At 40.8% G+C, this 22008-nt stretch overlaps 1 protein-coding gene across 2 annotated transcripts in view; it reads right to left on the minus strand.

Moving 5' to 3' along the window:
- Positions 1 to 18396, minus strand: part of NRIP3 (nuclear receptor interacting protein 3) — a 30743-nt gene extending 12347 nt beyond the window's left edge. The window contains exons 1-3 of one of the 2 annotated variants that reach the window (XM_031941387.1): positions 18266 to 18396; positions 17451 to 17611; positions 1898 to 2059 (exon numbers count right to left, since the gene is read on the minus strand). In XM_031941387.1, coding sequence (XP_031797247.1) covers positions 1898 to 2059; positions 17451 to 17611; positions 18266 to 18365 — 423 coding nt within the window. In that variant the 5' untranslated portion in view covers positions 18366 to 18396. Of the gene's footprint in view, positions 1 to 1897; positions 2060 to 17450; positions 17787 to 18265 lie in introns of those variants that run through there. The other variant, XM_012552502.3, reaches the window with a different exon arrangement.
- Positions 18397 to 22008: the final 3612 nt, after the last annotated feature.

The raw sequence follows: 22008 nt of genomic DNA on the forward strand, positions 1-22008 counted from the left end.
GATGGTGTAAAGGGGAAAGGGACCAAGAGAGGAAGATGTAAAGACTAAGAGAGAATTAAAGAGTGAGACACAGGCAGAATACAGCCTTTTTGGTTGTAGATAGCTTGGTGGTACAATAGATAGAGCATTGGACATAAAGACCTGAGTTCAAATCCATATACTCATTCACTAAATACACACATGTGTATCCTTGGGGAAGTCATTTAATGTCTCTTTACCTCAGTTTCTTCAACTGTAAAATGGGGATAGCAATGCACTTATCTCTCAGAATTGTTGTGAGGAACTAATGAGATAACATTTATAAAGATTTACTTAGCCCAGTCCCTGGGATATAGTAGATACTTAATAAATACTTGTTTCCTTCCTTGATGGTTCACAAAGTAGGGGAAAGAGTGTTTCTCTGGGACCTGGCTGCCCATTATAGCTTGAGAAACATTCCTAATCTCAGGCTTGATCTGAAAGTATTTGAGCTGTTTGGATTCCTGCAGAGGGACATGAGACTATAGGACTGAAGAATTGATTACTGGAAGGAACCTTAGTGGCCCTATCTGCCAACTCCATTTTTTAGATCAGGACTGCTGGAACTTTTTCTAGTCTCGACCCTTTTTTGCCCAAGAAAATTTTAAATGACCCCAGGTATATGGGTTTATAAAATAAGTATGTAAATCAAACATTTACTGATAATAAATCATAATTGCATAACTCTCATATTCAGTTACAAGTGCCTATATAGGGTTGGGACTCACAGTTTAAGAAACTGGATTTCAGATGAAAGAACTGGGATTGAGGGAAGTTAAGTGACTTCCTTGAAGAAACAAAAAGAATAAGTGGTTCCTCCAAGCATACGTACATAATTCTGCTACCTGGATTATAAATCTTGCCTGGGTCTAGTAGTTTGCTTGGCACCCTGATTCTTTCCTTGGTTTGACACTAAGGAACAAAGTAAAGGACATTAGGCTGGTTCCTGGGTCTTCCCTAGGTCAAAGCTGTCTGCAGTTTGGTGCTGATGATGTTCCCCAGAGAGCCATTGGTTCTTTTCTCTCTTGTAGAAAAATCATTCCTATGATTTTTATAATTATCAAGATGACATATATAATGAATATACTAATAATTTAGATTTTTCAGAGCTGCCTTTTCTGGCTTGGGAATCAGACTCTTATAATGCAGCTCTCCTGCATATGTTAAGTGAAGTGGATCAAAGATAGTAGAATCTATCTGTTCCTATCACAGAACTTTGGTTCTGTTCCCTCCAAGTAATGACCACACTGATTTGAAACAGACACTACGAACTGTTCCCACAGGACGGACAGAACACCCATATTGTTCTAGATTTGTTGACATTTCATGAGAAATGATTGAGGTCTTGAAAATGATTGTATTTGTAATTCACTTTGATTTGTGTAGAAAATCTCTACCTTTCCTGAAACAGGAGGTTTCCTGCTCAGGAAAATTTGCAATTTGCTAACTATACTCTTCACCTAAGTGATTAATTAAACTGCTACTTGATCTCTAAAACCTATCTCTAGGCCTGTTTTATTTGATTGATCAATTAAATTAATTTTAAATTAAATTGATCAATACATTGATCAATACAATTGATTAAATAGATTAATACATTGATCAATACAATTGATTAAATTGATCAATACATTGAAAAAAAATTAATGCTTTATGTCATGGTCCACACCTATGGATCCTTCCCCATTCCCCCCCCCCCCCCCCAATTTGCTTCTCATCTCTCCAACTACTCACAGTTTCGAGACCAAAACAGTAAAATTTTGTCAACACTGCTGAATGGGGCTAAGGAAGAGCCTCTGATCAGAGAAGTTCCATTAATTCTCAGACAGAAATGTAGTCTTCCTCCCCACCCCCACAAAACCTTTGTGCAGCATGTCACCTGGCAGGACACCAGGATCATGTCCCCTTCCTCAGTCTTCTTCAGTGCTTCAGATTTGGTCTGACTAAGTCTGTTGGTCTTGGGGGCCCAAGGAACCCGGCTGTTGCGGAGCTTGGAGAGGTTGGTCTCCATGAGGCGCCTCTGCAGTATGTTGTGGGGTTGCTGGAAGAAAGCAAAGGAGAAGTACTTTAGGAAATTGGTAGACCATAACCCACCAGGCCCTTCATCCACCCATACCCTCCTCTGCCTTCGGACATTAAAGACAATGGCAAAGTCTCAGAATCTCACTGAAAATAGTGTATTCCTAAAAAATAATATTATACTTTTGCCTCTCATTCCCTTCAGAAATTGATATTGCAAGAATTTTGTATTTCCATTTATTAACCACCATTTTTATGTGGAGGTCAGGGCTATTTCTCATAGTTAAAAGGTTTTCAAACTGGTGGAAACCTGTGTCATAAGATGTGAAAAATTTACTTAAAACCTCAAACATTCCTCGGATAAGAAGTCAAAAAGGCAATCAAGGCTTCCAAAAGTAATCTGACTTACCTTATTTGAGGAAGGATTTTCCTGACTCCAACTTTGTAGGGGTGTAAATCTCTTCTCTCAATCAGCCCATTGTGAACCCTCTAAATTCAGTTTAATCTGTAACTTAGTTTACCTATAGAATCTGTTTTAACTAGGTTTGTTTCCTTAGGGATGTATGAGATTATGATTCTGTTTAAGTTTGTTCAACATTTAGGTCATAAGAGGATGTATGACATTGCAATATGTAAAAGAACTGATTTCTCTCTCTGATGTAATTTTGTCTATAAAAAGCCTCTAGAATCCTACTCTTGGATCAGGGTTTTTCCCTTTGTTTTTTCAATTCTGAACTGGTGCATAAACATAATAATCTATAATTTCTGTGTTTGTGGTAGATTTATTTTGGCCATAATAGCCTATTCATGAACTCAAAGAAGATATTTCTCCCATAATCTTTTGATTTTTCTATTTCAATAGAAATTGAAATTTCTATTTTGATTTCTATCAATCTTTTGTTTGATTTCTATTTCAACTTTCTATTCCTTCCCCTTCTCCATCACTCCCCTTAGAGATATTCCTTATAACAAATTTCTTCAAGAAAAAATTCAGCAAAATTGATCAATACATTGAAAAAAAATTAATGCTTTATGTCATGGTCCACACCTATGGATCCCTCCCCATTTCCCCCTGCTTACCATTTGCTTCTCATCTCTCCTATGTATGGGTTTACCTAGAATTCTGTGCCTATGGAGGAACTCTGTTCATTTTTACTGTAGGGGAATTCAGGATAGGATTATAAGCACTGAGGAGTATTTGAGGGCACTGACCATACCTCAGTCGGAAGCACTTGCTCCTCATCCCCAAAATTAATTACATTTGCAACAATAACACATTTATACAGTGTATCCCAAAAGTCTTAGTTCAGTTTTAAGCAAATCATTTAAATATATAACTAGCTTGTTCAACCTCAATAGTTTTAAGATGAGTGGCTCTCTGGGAAGGGAAGGTAAAAGAATGACAAAGTGAATCCAGAAATGTTTGGTTTTATATTAAAAAGGGCAGAAATAACAATTTAACTAAAACAAAAAAAATAGTTTTAAGACTATTGTATGTAATAAGATTTTTGGGACATCCTGTAATAGCACTTGAAGGCTTACAAAGTGCTATTCTAAAAACAACCCAACTGGGAAAAGAAGCTAAGCAAGTATTATTAACCTCATTTTACAAGTGAGGAAACTGAGGTTCAGCAGGGTTAAGTCACTTGCCCAGTGTTATGTAACTAGTAACTAAGTGGAGGAGTTAGGATTCAGATCCCAATCTTCTGACTTGAGGAAGGGCAAACTAAATAATCCTGAGATTCTGAGACGACAAACCAAGTTCTATGCTTCAAACCACTCTAATCTGCTGCCCATGTACCAGATGGCTATTTCTGGAGCTCCGTTAGAATAAAATTTTCCCCAAAGACTCTGAGTAATGAGGGTGAATGGGTCTGTAAGAGCAGGACCATCATAAAGACTAATTCCCCCTACACCACCAAAGTGCTTGTGGACCTTGAAAATGGTTTGGAGTCAGGACCTTCCTCACCCTAGCTTGCTGTCCCTCCCCTCCAGGTATCCCCAGTGGAAAAGAGCCTTCCCTCTACCCACAGTCTTTCAATCCTGTGATCTCTATTCCAATCCAGGCAACTGGAAAACTTGGATCCTAAAGAAAGAGTTAAAGGGCCTAGTTGATGTCTTTTCCTGGTATCCCTTATACCCCCAATCTTAGTTCATGCCCTCTGAAATTACCTTCATTTACACTGTGTATGTGTATATGCATGTATATGTATATGCAAATATCTCTCTATATAAGTATAATATATATTTGTATTATACTTATATATTAATATATAATACATTATGAATACTATACTTATAGATAAAAGACATATTTGCATATGTATATATGCTAGATAAATATAATATATACATATACCTTTATACATGATAATTTATATAAATTATGTATATTTATATATAAAAGACATGTGTATATGTATATATACTAGATAAATATAATATATACACATACCTTTATAGATTATTTATTATAAATTGTGTATACTATATTTATATATTAAATATGTGGGTATATGTATACATGGTAGGTAAATACAATATATACAATATATTTATATATAATAATTTGTTATATATTATGCATAATATATTAAAAGCCATATGTGTGTATACATATGTGTAATATCTTTTATGTATAAATATGCTATATATAATTTATTATATATTTATATATAAAAGACATGAAAACATATATATCCTTTACATATGAATATATGATATATAATTTACTTAAATATATTTTTATATGAGATATATGTGTAGATCTATGTATATATATATATATATATATACTCGCATACATATATGGTGTCTTTTATATGTAAATATGTTTGTATAGGTATCATTTACCTAGTTGTTTATGTTGCTTCCTCCATCCGAATGTGCAGAAACTGTATTTTTGCTTTTCCTTATATCTCTAGATCCTAGTGTAAAGCCTAGCACAAAGTAAGCATAAATGCTTGTTGTTGGACTATGTCCTACCTTAGTGGGACTTTCCCTTACTCGGGGACCAGCCTCCTTTAGCTCTGATCATTTTTTTTTCTGACCACCTTGCATAGAAAGTCATTCAGAGCTTCTCAGAAAGGGACTCCTTGCTCCTATTTCTCTCTTGCTGTTCCTCTTAGGGTAGAGATGGTAAAGTACCTGCTAAGTAGTCTGGGAATCAGCTTCAGTGCCATCCTCCAAATCCCCCTATCCTTAACGCTGAGACATGCTTGACCCTCCCCAATTCTGTGTCCATCATCCACCCTCACAAGAAGCAGGGCTAGAATCAGAGAGACAGCTATGAAATCCCAGAAGACAAAGCATCATATGATTACTGCTCTGAAATAAGAAGGAACATCCCCTCGGGGGTCACCTAATCCAACCCCTTCATTTCATAGTCGAGGAAAATTGAAGTCCAGAAAAATCACCCACTCAGTCCATGTAGAAATGGTGGGGGTCAAGGGGATACAATAGACCTCAAGAGAAAGCCTCACTCCTACACAGTTGATTAATGAGGTATAGAATCAGAATGACTCATTGACTTATTGTAACCCTGATGGGAGAAGCAGCTTCCCAAAATACCCTGGTTGTTGGCAAAGCAGATTTTAAATTAGTATCATGGAGGGAGGGGAGAAGGAGGAGGTTAGTTGGGGGTGGGGGAAGAGTGTGAGAGCTTAATTTGATAAGGACTAGGCAGAGGCAGGGTCTACTTCCTGTCGTTTCTCCCCAGAATTCTGTCGTGGCAGTAAGAGACAAAATCACACAGAATTTAGCCAGATCACGGAGAGGTTTGGATTAACGGACTGCATCAGGCCCTCTCCAAGCTGGAAGGCTGTCCTGTATTCAGAGAGTCTGATGCGAACAACAGGAGTCCTTTCATCCCTCAAAGAGAAGCCAGTTTGGCTGAATTGCTTTGCAGGTTTAAGAGAAAAATGTTGAATTGAAAAGATGATGGTTTTTGTGCATTTTCATTCAGAGAAAAGCAAGAAAAGCAGGATACTGAGCCAGGGAGAATTGCGAGCAGGAGGAAAGCCAAGAATCTTCTCTCCCTGTCCTGCTTCTTCCATGAATTCATTTTTCTCTTGGTCTTTTGAACTATTCAAATTTAAGTTCATCTGCCAAAGGTACCCCCTTTAGGTACTGCTCCTGGGGCTCAGAACATACTGCTTTGAGAACAGATTGCTTTGAGTAGCATGGGGGAAAGAGAGTAGAGATGTAAAGAATATTAGAAAGACCAGGAAGATGGATAAGGAAGAAGGAGGAGTCAGGGGAAGAGACTGGGGAATGGGGGATGGAGAAGAGGACCTAGATGAATTATCCTTGTATAATATGGGACACAATTCTCACTCTTATGTCTTCTTCTCCCCCCCCCCCATCTTTCATCAAAGGAAGTTAAAACAAGGGTGACAATGAAATGAATAGTAAGGAGAGGTCATGAGATACAATGGAAAGGTCACTAGTTTGTGCATCAGGTTCAAGTCCTACATTTGACTCTACCTGGGTGACATTGGGCAAATCACTTAATTTTTCTAACCTTGGTTTCCTCTTCTGTAAAATAAAGGGATGACACTAAATAACCGCTAAAGTTGCTTCCAGCTCTAAATCTATGCTCTCCCGGCCTGGGTTCTAAGTTATCTTCTTGTTCCACCTATCACTGCATGGGACTAAGTGGACTGTTTATTCATTGCCCTATGGACAATACTGTAAACCATAGGTGACTTGACTTATGAGTATTCTCAAGTGGGGTATACCAGGCTATCCTATGTTAGCTCAGAGAGCTGGAATCAGAAAGAAGAAAAGAGAGGAGCTAGGAAAAGAAAGATGCAGGGAGGAAGAGTTGTCACTTTTTTAAGTTTATAGTTATTTTATTATACATAATATATAATATAATATTTTATGTATACTATATTAGATTATTAAATAAGTAAATGAATAAACTAATATAAATTAAATATAATAAATATAATTATATATAAAAATAATTATATGTATGTGAATATAAATATACATAGATATAAATATACATATCTATATGTATCTATATATATCTATATCTATATATATATATCCACACATATTTAAGTTTTACAGGTTTTTGAGAAGAAATTTGGATAATAAAATTTTATTAGGGATTGGCAGGTGAGAAACACTGTTGTGGGACAGACGTGTTGAGTTTCAGAGCAAGCCCTCACTCCAAAAAGTGATGAATTTCTCAGATGGTAACTATAGTCCTCCGAACCAGCATTCCACTTAGAAAATTTTCCAAAATCTCCAGCCTTGACTTCTCTGGTTCCCATGGCCAGTAATTTTCACTTGAATGAAAACTGCCATGTTGAAAACTCCCTCCCACACCCTTATCTCTTCTCCATCATCATAAACTCTACCACCCTTCTCGGGCTCCCGGCTTCTACCAGCTTCCAAGGTGGCATTTCTCTCTGATGTTTCTTCTTTAGCTTCTCTATCTACAACATTGTTAACATCAGTCCTTGACTCTGGGATCAAGCAAAATAATAGCAAGTATTTTATAAAGGCTCACAAATATTTTATTTTAGCCTTCCACCTATTGTTATCTGAAAAGCGAGCACTGTTATTACCTCCATTTTACAGCTGAGGAACAGGCAGAGGCTAAATGACTTTTTTCAAGGTCATACGCCTGGATTTCAATTGACAACAAGTCCAGTGCTCTATCCACTGAGCCACTCAGCTGCCTGAGCTTAATAAATTTAAGATTGCACTAATATTTTTGGGACACCCCCTAAAAAATCCTTCTCTGTCCACTCTAACTTCCTTACCCCGGAACAGTCTTTAAATATCTGAAGGCAGTTATGAGCCTTAAGTCTTTTCTTTTTCAAGCTAAACAGCCCCCATTCCTTCAGTGGTTCCCCAGGTTGAATGGTTTTCAAATCCCGTCACCATCCTCATTGTTCTTTTCTGGATATACTTCTATTTGTCATAACCTTTCTAAAATGTGATACCTAGAACTGGAAAAAGTTAATATAGATGTAGTCTGGCCATAACAGGGTTACAGCAAGATTCCAACTTCTTTTAGTCTAGACATTCACTCTACTTCTATTAAGGCAAACTAACCACCATGTTAAATTTTTGACTGTGAGTTCCCCAAGGGTTATCATTATTAATTTTTTAATCTCCCCTCACGGTGCCCAAGACAGAGCTTCCATTTCCTCCTAAGAGCTGGCTGTAATTGCCTGAGCTTGTGGTGCAGGTATCCAGTGGTGTTCTGGGATAGAATGAGTCTTCTGGGAATTGAATCTCTACTTAACTTCCAAAATAGCTACAATATATGCAGATGAGGAGCTCTTCCTAGTCTTAGAGCTCTTCCTACTGAACCCTAGCTGAGATACCTTCCACTCCCCAATCGGGGGGCCACGTGAGACCCAGTGAGTCTCTACTGAACCCTAGCTGAGATACCTTCCAACCCCCAATCAGGGGGGCCACGTGAAACTCAGTGAGTCCCTATGGAACCTTAGCTGAGATACCTCCCAACCCCCAACCAGGGGGGCCATGTGAGACCCAGTGAGTCGTGTGTTGCCTGCTTCACCATCAGGCACTTCCACAGTAATTGGGTACAGTGGGTGGCTGTTGTTTTTCGGAGGGGGTGGCAAAAGAGCCTCAATCTGGCTCTTGATCTGCTCACCATCTTCTTCATTCAGGCTGTACAGAAGAAAGGAGGGTGTGGAAACAGCAAAGATGGTCGTGGAGCCGGCTGAATGGGACCAGTGAAAATGATTGTATCCATTCTCATAAATCTATGTCCTGGCTAAGAAGTCGGGGACCTCGCTGGATTCTTGCATCTGATGTGCAGTTCTTGGTACATAGAAATGGGTTGCTCATCAGTAGCACAAATTATTTTTCCAATAATTTTTTCCAATAATAATGTGTGATCGCACAAATTGAAAAATACTCTATTATCTATAAAATAGCTAATAATAATGAGTATTGTTGTAAAGATGAAATGTGATAATATATATATTTCTAAAGTGCTTTGCAAATCTTGGGGCAGCTAGGTGGTCCAGTCAATAGAGAGCTTGCCCTGGAGTTAGGAAGACTCTTTTTTCCCCGAGTTCAAATTTTAACTCATATACTTACCAGCTGTGTAACCCTGGGCAAATCATTTAATCCCATCTGCCTCAATTTCCTCATCTCTAAAATGGGCCAGAGAAGGAAATGGCAAACCACTCCTGTATCTTTGCCAAGAAAACCACAAATGTAGTCACATGACTGAACAATTGCAAACATTCAAGATCTGTACACAAGTTAACTGTTCTAACTGGAGATCACATGTCAACCAACTCAACTCATTGTCAGTGTTGGGGCAATATTAGTGAGTTCAAATCCAGTCTCAGACATTTACTAGCTGTTTTAAATATATAATATTGAGTCAAGTCTTATTTCTGTCTGATTCAGTTTACTTATCTATAAAGTAAGGATCATAATCTACTTTTTAGGGTTGTTGTGAGAATCAAATGAGATAATGTACCCAACACATAATAGGTACTTAATAAATGCTTATTCCCTTTTCTTTTCTTCCCTTCTCCTTATGGTTGAACTTCTAATCTACGCTAAACCCTGAGACAAAGAAAAGCAATTCTCTTACAAACCTTCACCACAGGTCTAGTATTTCCAACCTGTCCATCAGAAATAGGAAGATGTATGCAGGTATCCTCCAACCTTCCCTCTCATTTGTCTGCACGGATGAAAGGCTACATTCTCAATATCAACTGGACTGGAGGTAATTGAGAATAAGGAAGGGAACTTTACCCTTCAGATCCTTCTTTTGGGAGAGGCTGAGAACCTTTGTATAGAGGATTGGAAATGAGCATAGGAAGATAATACAACAGCACAATAGAGCTTGGTGCTTATAAAGGGATAACCTCCCCCCCCCCAAAAAAAAAGCCCTTGAAAAAACACCTGCCCTTTGACTCAGAGGAGGATTTTTAATAGGAAAAATAGTCAGCTCCAGACTATTTGTACTCATAAAATGACAAGTATTTTTAAAACTGGAAACGATGTTAGAAATCATCTAATTGTATGGATTAAAAAAAATGTAGGAACAAAGAGAAGGAATTAGTCTAAGCATATAGTAGTGGCTAAATGGGGATTGGACCCCAGGTCTTCTGACTCATTCTATGCTTTTCCTGTGACATCAGAATATTAGCAGTTACTAAGAGGTCCTATTGATTGGGAGGCAGTGCTCTTAGCAAAGAACTCTCAATCACAGGAGCCTGTAAAGTAACTGCTGATCATGGGGTTCTGTGGATAAATGGTGCTGGTAGAGAACAGGCATGTAAAGGAAGAGATGACCCCAGCCAGGGTGGACAGAAGAAACACTCACTAAGGTCTGCAGAGCTGTGAGCATTTGGAAAGCAATAGGATCATACAGCTGGATGCACTTGAAGCATCAGAAAGATGGAAGGGAGGGAAGAGAGGAGCTTCCTGTGAGCAAAGCTGACTCGAGGCAATGGGGTGAAGGGTGACATGAGTCCTGGAGCAGAGTCACAGACAGCCCTAGGTAGGCTCACAGATGCTTCTGGGCAGCCTGGTCACAAGGACAGTCTATCCTTGGACAGATGGAAAGGAATGGGGGTCATATTAATCCTTTCAGGTACCTGGACTAGCACTGCTTGCTAGGGAGGTCCTTTTAGGGATTAAAGATCTGAGGCATTAACAGGACTTGACCTGAGAGTTAAAGGATGTGGAAATTTAGTCACAATATAGGTGTGAAAAGGATGGGACTTTCAGACCCTGCAGAAAAGAAATCCAGATGGGGTCAGCTTCAAGTCCTGTATACATATCTATGTGTGTGCAAGCACATACAGAAACACACATATCCACACACACATCCATACTCACATACGTACATACTCCCATACACACAAATTCCTGTAGGTACTTATGAATTGTGCCATGGTTAAGAGGTTCCTTTGTAATTCTAAAATCTTATCATTCTGAGAATGAAATTACTCAACCAACTCCTGGGAAAATCTCATTTCCTGCCCTCCCTTCTTATAGGGAGGACCTTTTTTGACCCCAGCTTTCTTATAGAATCTCAAAACTGAAGGGGACCTGAAAAGTCACCTAGTCTCAGAGCACTTAAAATTTTCATTTCTCACACTACATTGTCTTGTTAGTTTTGTTTGTTTTTAAATAAGGAAGCTAGGTAGCACAATGGATAGAGCACTGGAGCGCTTCCAGACAGGAGCTCATATGTAGTCTTACATTTTCTAGCTATGTAACCCTAGATGAGTTAATTAAGCTCTGCTTGTCTCAATCTCCTCATCTGTAAAATGGGGATGATAGCACTAACCAGGGTTGTTGAGAGGATCAAATGAAATGATATTTATAAAAAGTGCTTAGCACAGTATTATATAAATATTAGTTGTTGTTGTTGTTAAATGTCTTATCTTCTATTATATGTCTTATCTCCTTAATCCTTAATTGTAAACTCTCAAGGACAAAGACTCCTTAAATATATCCTTATATTCTTTGCAGGGTAAAGATTGTGTCTTAAATACATCTTTGTATTGTTAGCACCTAGGACAGCACCCCCTGCATAGAAAACACTAAATAAACTTTTGTAGATAATAATAAAGCTTCTTTTATGCAGGAATACATGATATCTGTCCTAAAGTTTGATATATTATGGCAGCCCACTCTGTCTATTTCCTGATGGAAAGTATCAATATAGATCAACATCAATTCTTCACCACTGCTGGCAGACCAGTCAACAGACATTTAAATAAATGCTACTGATCAGAGAGAGATGTGCTATACAGGAGATTCAAAGACCAAAGTCTCAATCCCACTGCCTTACATCCCACCACCACAAGCCTATGATAAGTTGAGCTGTGAGCCAGAAAGCTGGATTTTTGATCTGGTTTCTTCATATTTGTTCAATTTATCCAACCTTTCTGTTTTCGTCAAAGAAAAAAAGGGAATTAAACTATAGACACTCTCCAGGTCTCTTTGAGGTCTAAAATGATGGGTTTTATGAAGAATCAGAAAGGTCAACTTCATGTACAAAGGCATTGTATTATTAAATAGCTGAAAACTTTTTTTAAATGAAAAGGGCAATTGGTACACACACACACACACACACACACACACACACACACACATACTCCCTCCCTCCTTTCCTTCCTTTCTATCCTTAGGACAGGAGTAGAAGAAGGAAGGGGAGAGAGAAAGAAAGAAATGGAGCCTTTAGGTAGTGTTTGGTGAAGCCTATGGATCTCTTTTCAGAATAATGTTCTTAAAATGAACAAAATAAAATGCAAAGAATTTTTAAAGGAACTAATTATAGTATGATATGATTATCAAAACATAATTAGCTCTTGGTAAGGGATCTCTATGGTAAAGTTTAAATAATTTATTTTTTTCTTATGACAAACTGAGCAATTTATAATTTTACATAGAATTTTATTTTCGTTCTATCTGATCTTTTTTACTGATACTTTATTATAAGGCATTTACGATAAATAAAAATAATAACAAAAAGGCCCTAAAAAGTGGGACACTTAAATCCACTGAAGTGGAAAAAAGGCTATAGAACACTGCTGTTTGTCCACAAGTACAGTTAGAGTAATGACTGTAGCCTGTGGATCCTAGAGATCCCCAAGACCCTTTCAGGATATCTGTGAAGTCAAAACTTTTCATAATAACATTAAGATGTTATTTGGGTACTAAAATATTTCTCTCCTTTCCAACCATACATCTGTGTGCGGCTTGATTTTGTTCATGTACTTCAACTGAAATAATATATTTACGGAAGAAACAGAGATAAGAATCCAGCTGTCCTCTGTTAAGCCAGACTTTAAAGAGATTTGCAAAATTATGGTTTCTAATATAGTAAATATTGATAGAAATAACCCCACATGAACAAAAATTCTTTGCCTTAGAGAGATCACTGAGGAGTGAAGGACATGAAATAGCCTCAAGCAGGAGATCCTGGCAGAAGCAATATGGTTCAAGACTTGACAACTAAAATAACCTATTCTGGCAATTCCAATTATTGTTATGGGCATGTTAAAAATATATCCCAATACAGACTCACTTTAAATTACTTTGTTCTTTCTTAGTCTTTATTCTTCTTTCTTTCCTTTCTTCATTGCTTCTTTCTTCCTCTTTCTTTTTCCCTTCCTCCCTCTTTCCCTCCTTCCTTCTATCCTTCCTCCCTTTCTCTCTCCCTTCCTTTCTTCCCTGTCCCTCCTTTCCTTTCTTCCTCTCTTCCTCCATCCCTTCCCTCCCTCCCTCTCTTCTTCCCTCCCTTTCCTTCTTCCCTTTCTTCCTTTTTCCTTCCTTCCCTCCCTCTCTTCCTTCATCCCTTCCCTCCTTTCATCCCTTCCCTCTTTTCCTCCCTCCCTCCCTTCTTCCCTCCCTCCACTCTCTCCCTCCCTTCCCCCTCCCTCTCACCTTCCCTCCCTTTCTTCTTCCCTCTTTCTCACCCTCCCTTCTTTCTCCCTCTCTCCCTTTTTCCTCCCTCCCTCCCTCCTCCTTTCCTCTCTTCCTTCCTCCCTTCCTTCCTTCTTTCCTTCCTTCCTCTCCTACTACTCTCTTTCAGAGAAGAAAGACTATCTTATTCATTACCACAACTGGCTTCAAGCAAAAACTGTTCAACTTTCTTCTGCATTTTCCAAGTCTTAATGTTAGCCTGAGGGATTGTAGTCTACTAGTCTACATCATTTTCCAGATCCATGTGACAGATGTTGCAAGGTAAACTTCATTTCTTTATATTGGAGTACATTTACAAAGTCATTTACAAGGTATGTGGGAAGCCCTAGTAAAGAGACAGCACTGCCCCGTTTCCAAGCTCCCCCTGCCTGAATTTACACAGATTCCAAATCCACTTATGCTCTTCTTCGTGGCTGTGACCCAAGCAAATAAAATCAAATGTACAATTGAGCTCATTGGGATTATTGAAGGAATGAGCAAAGGGAATTCCTGCCATAAACAAGCAAAGGTGAGATGTGAACGAACTGGTCTTGTCTTTGTCTTCCCCTGCTGAGTACAACATCTGGTTGCTGCTGTTTGACATTACATTGCTTTTTATGGATGCTCCCTTCCTCTCCTCTTGCTTTCCAAGACTTCTCAAAGAGGTGGAATTAAGGGGGGGGGAAGATGAGAGAGAGATAGACAGACAGACAGACAGAAGGGGGTAGGAGGGAGGGAGGAAGGGGGAAGGGAGGGAGTAAAAAGGAGGGAAGAAGGAAGAAAGGGAGAGACAGACAGACAGAGACAGATAGAGAGAAGGAGAGAGGGAGGCAGGGAGGGAGAGAGAGAGAGAGAGAGAGAGAGAGAGAGAGAGAGAGAGAGAGAAAGAGAAGGAGAGGAAGAGGGAGAGAAGAGAACCTCTTATGACAGCAGCCAGCCAAGCAGAGAGAAAGCAGAGGTACTTTTCCCATATAGGACACAGTAGCTTGGAAGAAAAATGAAAGAATTGATAATCCACATGAGATAAAGTTGCCTTTACAACCAAAGCTCTGGGGAGGGGGGGAAGAGATAAGCTGAAGTCTGATTGGAACAAAAACAGACAAAATAACTTTGGTGTCTAAGAAAGGAAGAGGATTTTCTTGTCTTTGCTCAGAATGAATCTGAGCCGGTTTTCGAGCTATCATTTTAAGATCCCAATATTTCGAGCTCAAAAAGCTCTGATACTCACCACTAACTTTACATTAAGGAAACTGAGGACAAAAGTGGGTTGCTGAGTCTAGATACGATCCCAGAGTCACATGACTCTGAATCCAGCATTCTTGAATTATTATGGCCCAGCTGCTTCCTAACTGTGAAGATCATGACAAACATGAGCCAATTTGGGCTGAGGACAGGGAGTTCCCTCCCTCCCCCATCTGCAGCAGCTGAAAGAATCAGACAGCATCCCAAATACTCTCTTCTGACCTGGCAGGCTGACAACTTCAGCCCATCACCGTGTTTTAACATGAGTTTAACTATCTTCTGTTGCCAGAAAAGGGAATTTTCTCAAGATGGGCACCTACAGGCGCAGCAAGAATATCTGATTTTCTGGAGCTGGGCTTGTTTGGGGAGCCCCCTCTGATCCTGGGGAAAAAAGAACAAGTGCCCAGAGCAGATGCCTTCTGTATGTTACCTAATTGAAAAATGACCTTCATATAAATCTCTGTCACAAGGGCCCTGGGAGGGACAAGTCACTGGTGGTGCTGGCATCTGTGAAGAACTAGGGTGTTAACAATGAGAGTCGAATCTCTAATCACCTGTTCAATGCTTGCACCTAGAGGCTTAGAGGATGAGTCAGTTTCAATAAATCAGATCTCATAAAAGTCTCAAAATTAAATATTCAGAAAATCCAAAGAATAGGAAAAGGAAGAAGATCAACAGAGACAACTAAATGATATTTAGTGTGCCAGACTTGGAATCAAGCAAATCTGATTGATTTCAAATCCTCACTCACATCTGACTGTGATCCTGGGCACATTGCTTAATTTCTCTATTCCTCAGTTTCTCCATCTATAAAATAAAGAGGGTTGAACTTCATGGTCTCTGGTGTCCTTTCTAAAATCTATGATTCCATGATGAACACATTGCTCTCCTAATAGTATGCATGCTATCGGCTCTTAATAAATGCTGGTTAAATGAATGAATGATGAAATCTCCAGCCTCAAAGAGACTCAGGAAAAGGGATACTTGAGTTTATGATAACAGGTAAACAACAAGAACAACAAAACAAAAACCTTACAAGGGTAGCAGCCTCCAAATCTAGGAAACCTGGTCCAGGGTCAGCATAAGTTAAGAGTGGGTTTTTGTCCTGGAAGTCAAGGCTCCATCTTCAGAGGGTCTGGAATGTTTCTGGTTCAAGACTATTTCCAGTTCATTCACATCTTCGTGACAAGCAGCATCTCTGGAAGCTCTACAGACTATCTCCTTTCTTATAATTTGGATTTCCATATTCTATTCTTTCATCAGGGGTAGATGGGTCACAAAATGCCAAGGTCACAGGGTCAATCTTTGAAAATCATGGCCTGAATCTAGTTAAAGAACCCTCTTTCCTCTGGCAAAAGAGATCCCTTAGAATGGTACCTTACTGATGAGAGCTCCTTTCCTTTCCTTACTTTTAATAGGGAGACGAAATTGAAACCTGAAGTCAAATCTGAAGCATCGATCCCTAGCCCACCTTTACTCCTCACTATAATGGTTTTAAAGTAGACCAAAAGGAGGCAGCTAGATGGAGCAGTGGATGGAGCACCAGCCCTGTAGTAGGAGGACCTGAATTCAAATCCTGTCCCAGACACTTAACACATACTAGATGTATGATGCTGAGCAAGTCACTTAAGCCCAGTTGCCTCACACAAACTAAAAAAAAAAAAAAAAAAAAAAGCAGAAGAAAGGTCGTTCGTTCTCTTCAGTCAGGTGAATATGACCAATGTAAAACTAGGAACAGGGGCTGTTGGGATCCCTAAGAATTCTGGTTTAAAACATATAATGTAGGGGAAGGGATACATTAGAAGCCATTTGGAGGCGTTTGTTCCCTTAAGTCTTTGTCTTTCCCATCTTCCTCCCTTCCCACCATAGCAGCTCACACCTATGAAAAAAAAAGTCCCTATGACCTGAGTCATCAGGCCAGCCTAGTCTTAGCCCAGCTGGGCCAGCAGATGAGAGCGCCAAGCTTTCCTCCATTGTTATGTTAATCTGCCTGATTCTGATTAGAAATTATTAAAAGAATAAAGTGGAAGGGGTGGCCATATGGCTGCAGGAGCCCGGTGGTGGTGAAGAGGGAAGGGAGGTGAGGAGGCTCTGGGAGGTCAGATTTGTTTTTCTCTGAGGAAATAAAAAAAGAGATTCAAAGAGAGGAGGTTGAAGAGAGAGAAATAAGTGGAAAAGCAATGGCACATCAGGGATATGGGGAGGGGGCAGAGGGACAGGAGCGGGAGGACCAGGTAGAAGTCTCTGGTGACAAGGTGACATAGGCAGATAGTGCTAAAAAGAGTGAGTGAAAGACAGAGGAAGCAAACAGTGGCAGAGGTGGCAACAGCCCTGACAGCCTGAGAGGGAGTGAAAAGACAGCAAGAGTGAGGGAGAAGAGTGAAGGATGTGATGACAAAAAAGGATTTATGGGGACAGAAACAGGGCGACAGAGAGACCGAGGGATCCCGGCTGGCAAGGATGGTCTCCAGCGTTAGTGGGGACGGTGACAAGCGATGAATGTGTCAGTGTCAGTCAGAAAGCATCCCCCTAACGGCCACGGTGCCAGAGACGAGCAAGAGTCACCACGAGAGAGAGTGACAGAGAGAATATGTCCTGTGGCAGCAGGGACAGGGGCAGGGACAGGGGCAGGGACAGCCGGTGTGGCCGACGGGACAGTGCCGAGAGGCAGCAGGGAGGGCCAGCCAGCGGGGCGGCACAGGGTCCGAGCGTGGCCCCGGGGCCGGGGCACTCACCGTGTCCTTGGAGGAGCCCAGCTTCTTGAGGCCATCCAGGGGCAGCAGGTCGGCCGAGTCCTTGTGGATGAACTGCACAGCCTGCTTCATCCGGCGCTGCTGCCGCAGGGACGCCGCCTCCCGCATGTCGGCCTCCTTGCGGCCCCCCTCGGTCAGAAGCCCTGAGTAAAACATCCCGGCTCAGCCCCGGCCCGGCCCGCTTCGCGATGCCTGCGCTCCGGTCCGGCCTCGGCGCCCGCCTCTCGCGGGCTCCGGCTCCGGCTCCTCACTTTATAGCCGCGGCTTCGTGACGTAAGTGGGGAGGGGGGGCATCTTGACTTCGTCCTTAAGCCATCTCCCTCTCACACTCGGGGGGGGGGGGGGCTGGCAATGAAGGGGCAGAAAGAGAGAAGGAGGAAAGGAAGGCAGAGGAGGGGCCAGGGCAAGGGATAGAAGGGAAGGAAGAAGATGTGAAAGAAAGGAGGGAAGAGGGGAGGGGTAGGAAAGCAGAGAAAATGGAAAGGAGGGAAGAGGGAGAGATGGAGAGAGGAGGAAAGCAGAGGAGGGGAGGGGAAGGCAGGCGGGGGGAAGGCTGCAAAGGAAGGGAGGAGGCAGGAAGGAGAGGTGAGAAGACGATAGAAAGGAGATCGGAAGGGTAGATAGAGTTGGTGGGTGGAGGGAGAAGGTCCCAGCCATCCCTGCCTTTGGAGTTCTGTCTCAGGACCTGGCGAGTACCTGGGTCTGCAACCGAAGACAGTGGGTGTGGGGGAGCTTCTCATCAAAGGGGGAATCGGGGTGCCTTCTCCCCTCCCTCCCAGACACGAGCCCCATCTTACCTTGCCATGCAGTCGCAGACCCCGGGATCACCGCTACTCTGTCTGCTCCTTGGAACTCAGAACCCACACAGCCTCCAGCCTCCACACCCATCCATGGCATGGCACCACGCCCCCCACCCCCCACCCCCCACCCAGAGCCCTCCTAGTTCGGGATGCTGACACCCACTGAAGTTTGAAGACAATTTTCTCCAATTTGAAGTCTGTCCCCACCCACTACACCATGTGACTGAATGAGGATGGGGGAAGGGGGGGGGGAGAAAAATGTCCCGAAGGGTCGTTCTGCTGAGCGGTCTCCTTGGTTCCCCAAACCCTGAGGCCAGTGCAGGAGGACGGACCGTGCAGCAGTCAGACACACAATTAGTTTCTCTGGAGACTTGGAGTCGGTGTCCCGGGCTCTGGGGAGGAGGAGAGGCAGGCAGAGACAAAAGCCGGTTACAGTGGAGAGGAGGAGTCGGGACAAAGCCAGACACTGCTAGCCAGAGAAGAGATCCACACGCATTGGCTCATCCACCAGAAATGGATCCTCAAAGTAACCAAGTGGGAAGTAAGGAAAGGGGCAGCTGTCCGCCCCATTGCCTCCCTAGAGATCTAGACCTAGATCTAGAGACCTAGAGAGCCGGAGAGTTGCAAGAATTAACTAGAGCTCTTCCCTTTTTGTGGAGAACTATCATCACAGTCAACCTCACCTGAAATAAGACTAGCTAGTATTTCTATAGCATTGCATAGCACTTTAAGGTTCACTTTGCATTTGTTAGGGCATTTGGCATATATCACCAGGGCAGAATATATTCTATGTGCTGGACACAAGGGATGTATGCTCCTAAATATATGGGAGCTTATACATGCAGGAAGAAGTCAGGGACACACACACACTTACACTCAAAAATTACAAGACATATACTCTTCTGAATCTCCAGAGAAAGAAAATCTTCATTCTCTCTCCTGATCACTCCTACCCCAAATCACTATCCCCCACTTTAGATCTTATTTCCTCACCTTTACAATGTGAAAAGTATTACAACTCTACAGCTTTACACACCTTTCCAAACATTATCACCTATAGTTTCCCTCGGGCATCGACGACACTATACCTGAACTGCTTTGTCCTGTCTCCTTTGCTCCTCTTCCAACAAGTTCTGTCTTCTCTTGTTCCAAACTTTTGTTCCCATCTTGTTTCTTGGAATATCCTTAGGTACACTCTTTCTGCCCACATTGTAATGCTCAACTCAGGTTTTACTTCTTTATTGGAGGCTTTCTGTCTCTCTCTTTTAACTATTTATTTATTATTGCAGGCTTTCTTGATATCTATAAGCATCGTACTTTGTGTTTTTGATTTTCTAATGCACTTTCTATGTATTACTGTGTATTCCAGCTAAGCCCTTTCTAATGCACTTGCTATATATTAGTGTGTATTCTTGCTATGCCCTTTCTAATGCACTTGCTATATTGGTATGTATTCTGGCTACGACCTTTCTAATAAACTTGTCATGTATTACTATATATTCTAGCTATGCCTTTTCTAAAGTACTTGCCATGTATTAGTGTATTTGTGTTTTATTCTGGGTTATGTACACAACAGACAAGTGAGATATATTTGATTCTCATGATTCTCAGGTACTCCTAGCTCCTGACATCCAGAACAAACCCAAATGTGTGTGATAGCTTCAGAGTCTTATTATTATTCATCAATAAGCTCACTCACCTGGCTCTTGAGAAAGCTCCTGGACTGAATTTAGAATTTCAGCAAATCTAGGAAATGATGTTTTCTTTGATTTTAAACATGAAAAAGTGATCCCAGACAATCAAACACAAGAGGCCATAGGCCAGGTGAGAGAGAAGCCAAATTGTTCACCTCCCTTGGGGTCCTCTTGGCAATTATCTTGGTCCTGTGAACAATGGTGGCTCCCTGAAACCTGGCTATCAGAAACCATCCCTTCCGACTGGTCACCTGGACCCCTGCCTGGTAGCTTCCTCCTACCCCATCACCAAGGGAACCAGGTAAGAGACAGCCCTTTCTTTGTCACATAGAGGACCTGTTCTTTTGTATTCAGCAAACCAGCTGAGCCAGCCCAACAGTGAGGGCTGTGTGATTTAACTTTTGGGGGGAAATATTCACCCTTTCCCCATGTCCCAATGGAAGCAATATTCCTTGAGCAGTGAGATAAAATATAAATATCTCCCAACTCAACTCCCTTTTGTAGACTTAATTAATGCAAATACTACTGATAAATATCCCTGAAGAATAAAGGCGCCTCTTTAGCAATTCAAAACCCTTAAAATGTACAATATTCTACTCTGGCAAGACTGAAATTTGGTTAAATTGAAAGCTGCTTAAAATGAGTGACTTCTCAGTTAGAATTTGGAAATATTTTATTTTAGACTTTGCTAAAATGTGTTGTAATCTGATTGATAGGAAGGAGTGGTACCATAGAAAGAGTATGACCTCTGGAGTCAAAAGACTCAATTCCTCTGTAACTCTAAACAAATTCCTTAGTTTCTTCTGTAAAAATGGGAGGGCCAGTCTGGATGGCTTCCAGAGTCTCTCAAAAGCAAATTGGACATTCTGCTCTGATATTTTTAATTTTCAAGTTGTAAATTTTACACATTTATGAGAGTAAGGGAATAAATTTGGTTTATAGGTTCTCAGTATTAACAGTCAATATGGCAGCTAGTAGTGTAGTGAATAGACTGTTGGATTGGGAATCAGGAAGACCTGAGTTCAAATGCAGACTCAGATATTTACTAGCTGTGATTCTGAGCAAGTCACTTAACTTGTCTATCAATTTCCTCAACTGTAAAATGGGTTGTAATAATAGCACCTTCTTGGTTTGTGTGTGGAGATCAAATGAGATAATACGTGTTAAGTACTTAGCACAGCTCCTTACACATAGTCTGCATTTATTAAATATTTGTTCTCTCCTTTCCCTTTTCATTCTCCTCCCCAGTAAAGGGAGAATCTAACCATTAGATGACCTGAAACAAGTGTCTAGGAATAGTAGCTGGCATTTTACATTGTGTCAATGATTCCAGCTCCCTTGATTACTTCCCAAATCCAGAATGGATAGATTATATCCATTACATATTATATTATATCTAATATATTATAGATAGATAGATACATTAGAGGAAATACTCTAACACAATTAGCCATGACATTATTCCTTTCCATTACTCCATATTGTTCCACAATCTTGCTTAGGATAGGAAGCGGCTAAGTGGTACAGTGGATAGAACAATGGGCTTAGAATCAGGAATCATCTTCATGAATTCAAATCCAATTTCAATTATAAATTGTGTGATCCTGAAAAAGTCACTTAACCCTGTTGTATCAGTTCCTCATCTTTAAAATGATCTAGAAAAGGAAATGGCAAATTACCATATTTTTGCTAAGAAAACTCCAAACGGGGTCACAAAGGATCAACATGACTAAAATGACTGATCAATAACAGCTATAAATCTTTAAGTCAAAATGAAGAATGAAGAGTTGCAGTTGAACCTAGCTCCCGAAGAACTTCCCCAACTTTTAAAAGCTATAGGAAGCAAAAATCCATGAAACAAAAGCAAAGCAAACCCCACCATCTAGTCCATGACTATACAAAGAAATTGTCTGTAGCTGATGGAAATTCCGGTGAGGAGAACCAAAAAAATTTCAAGCCACTATGATTTCTAGATTAAAAAAAAAAAAAAGACCTGAATCCAGGAAGATCCCAGCCCTGGATTGTCAGAGAAGTAGCAGAGGGCTG

This window comes from Sarcophilus harrisii, chromosome 6 (genome assembly GCF_902635505.1).
Source record: "Sarcophilus harrisii chromosome 6, mSarHar1.11, whole genome shotgun sequence".
In the NCBI taxonomy this organism is placed as follows: Eukaryota; Metazoa; Chordata; class Mammalia; order Dasyuromorphia; family Dasyuridae; genus Sarcophilus; species Sarcophilus harrisii.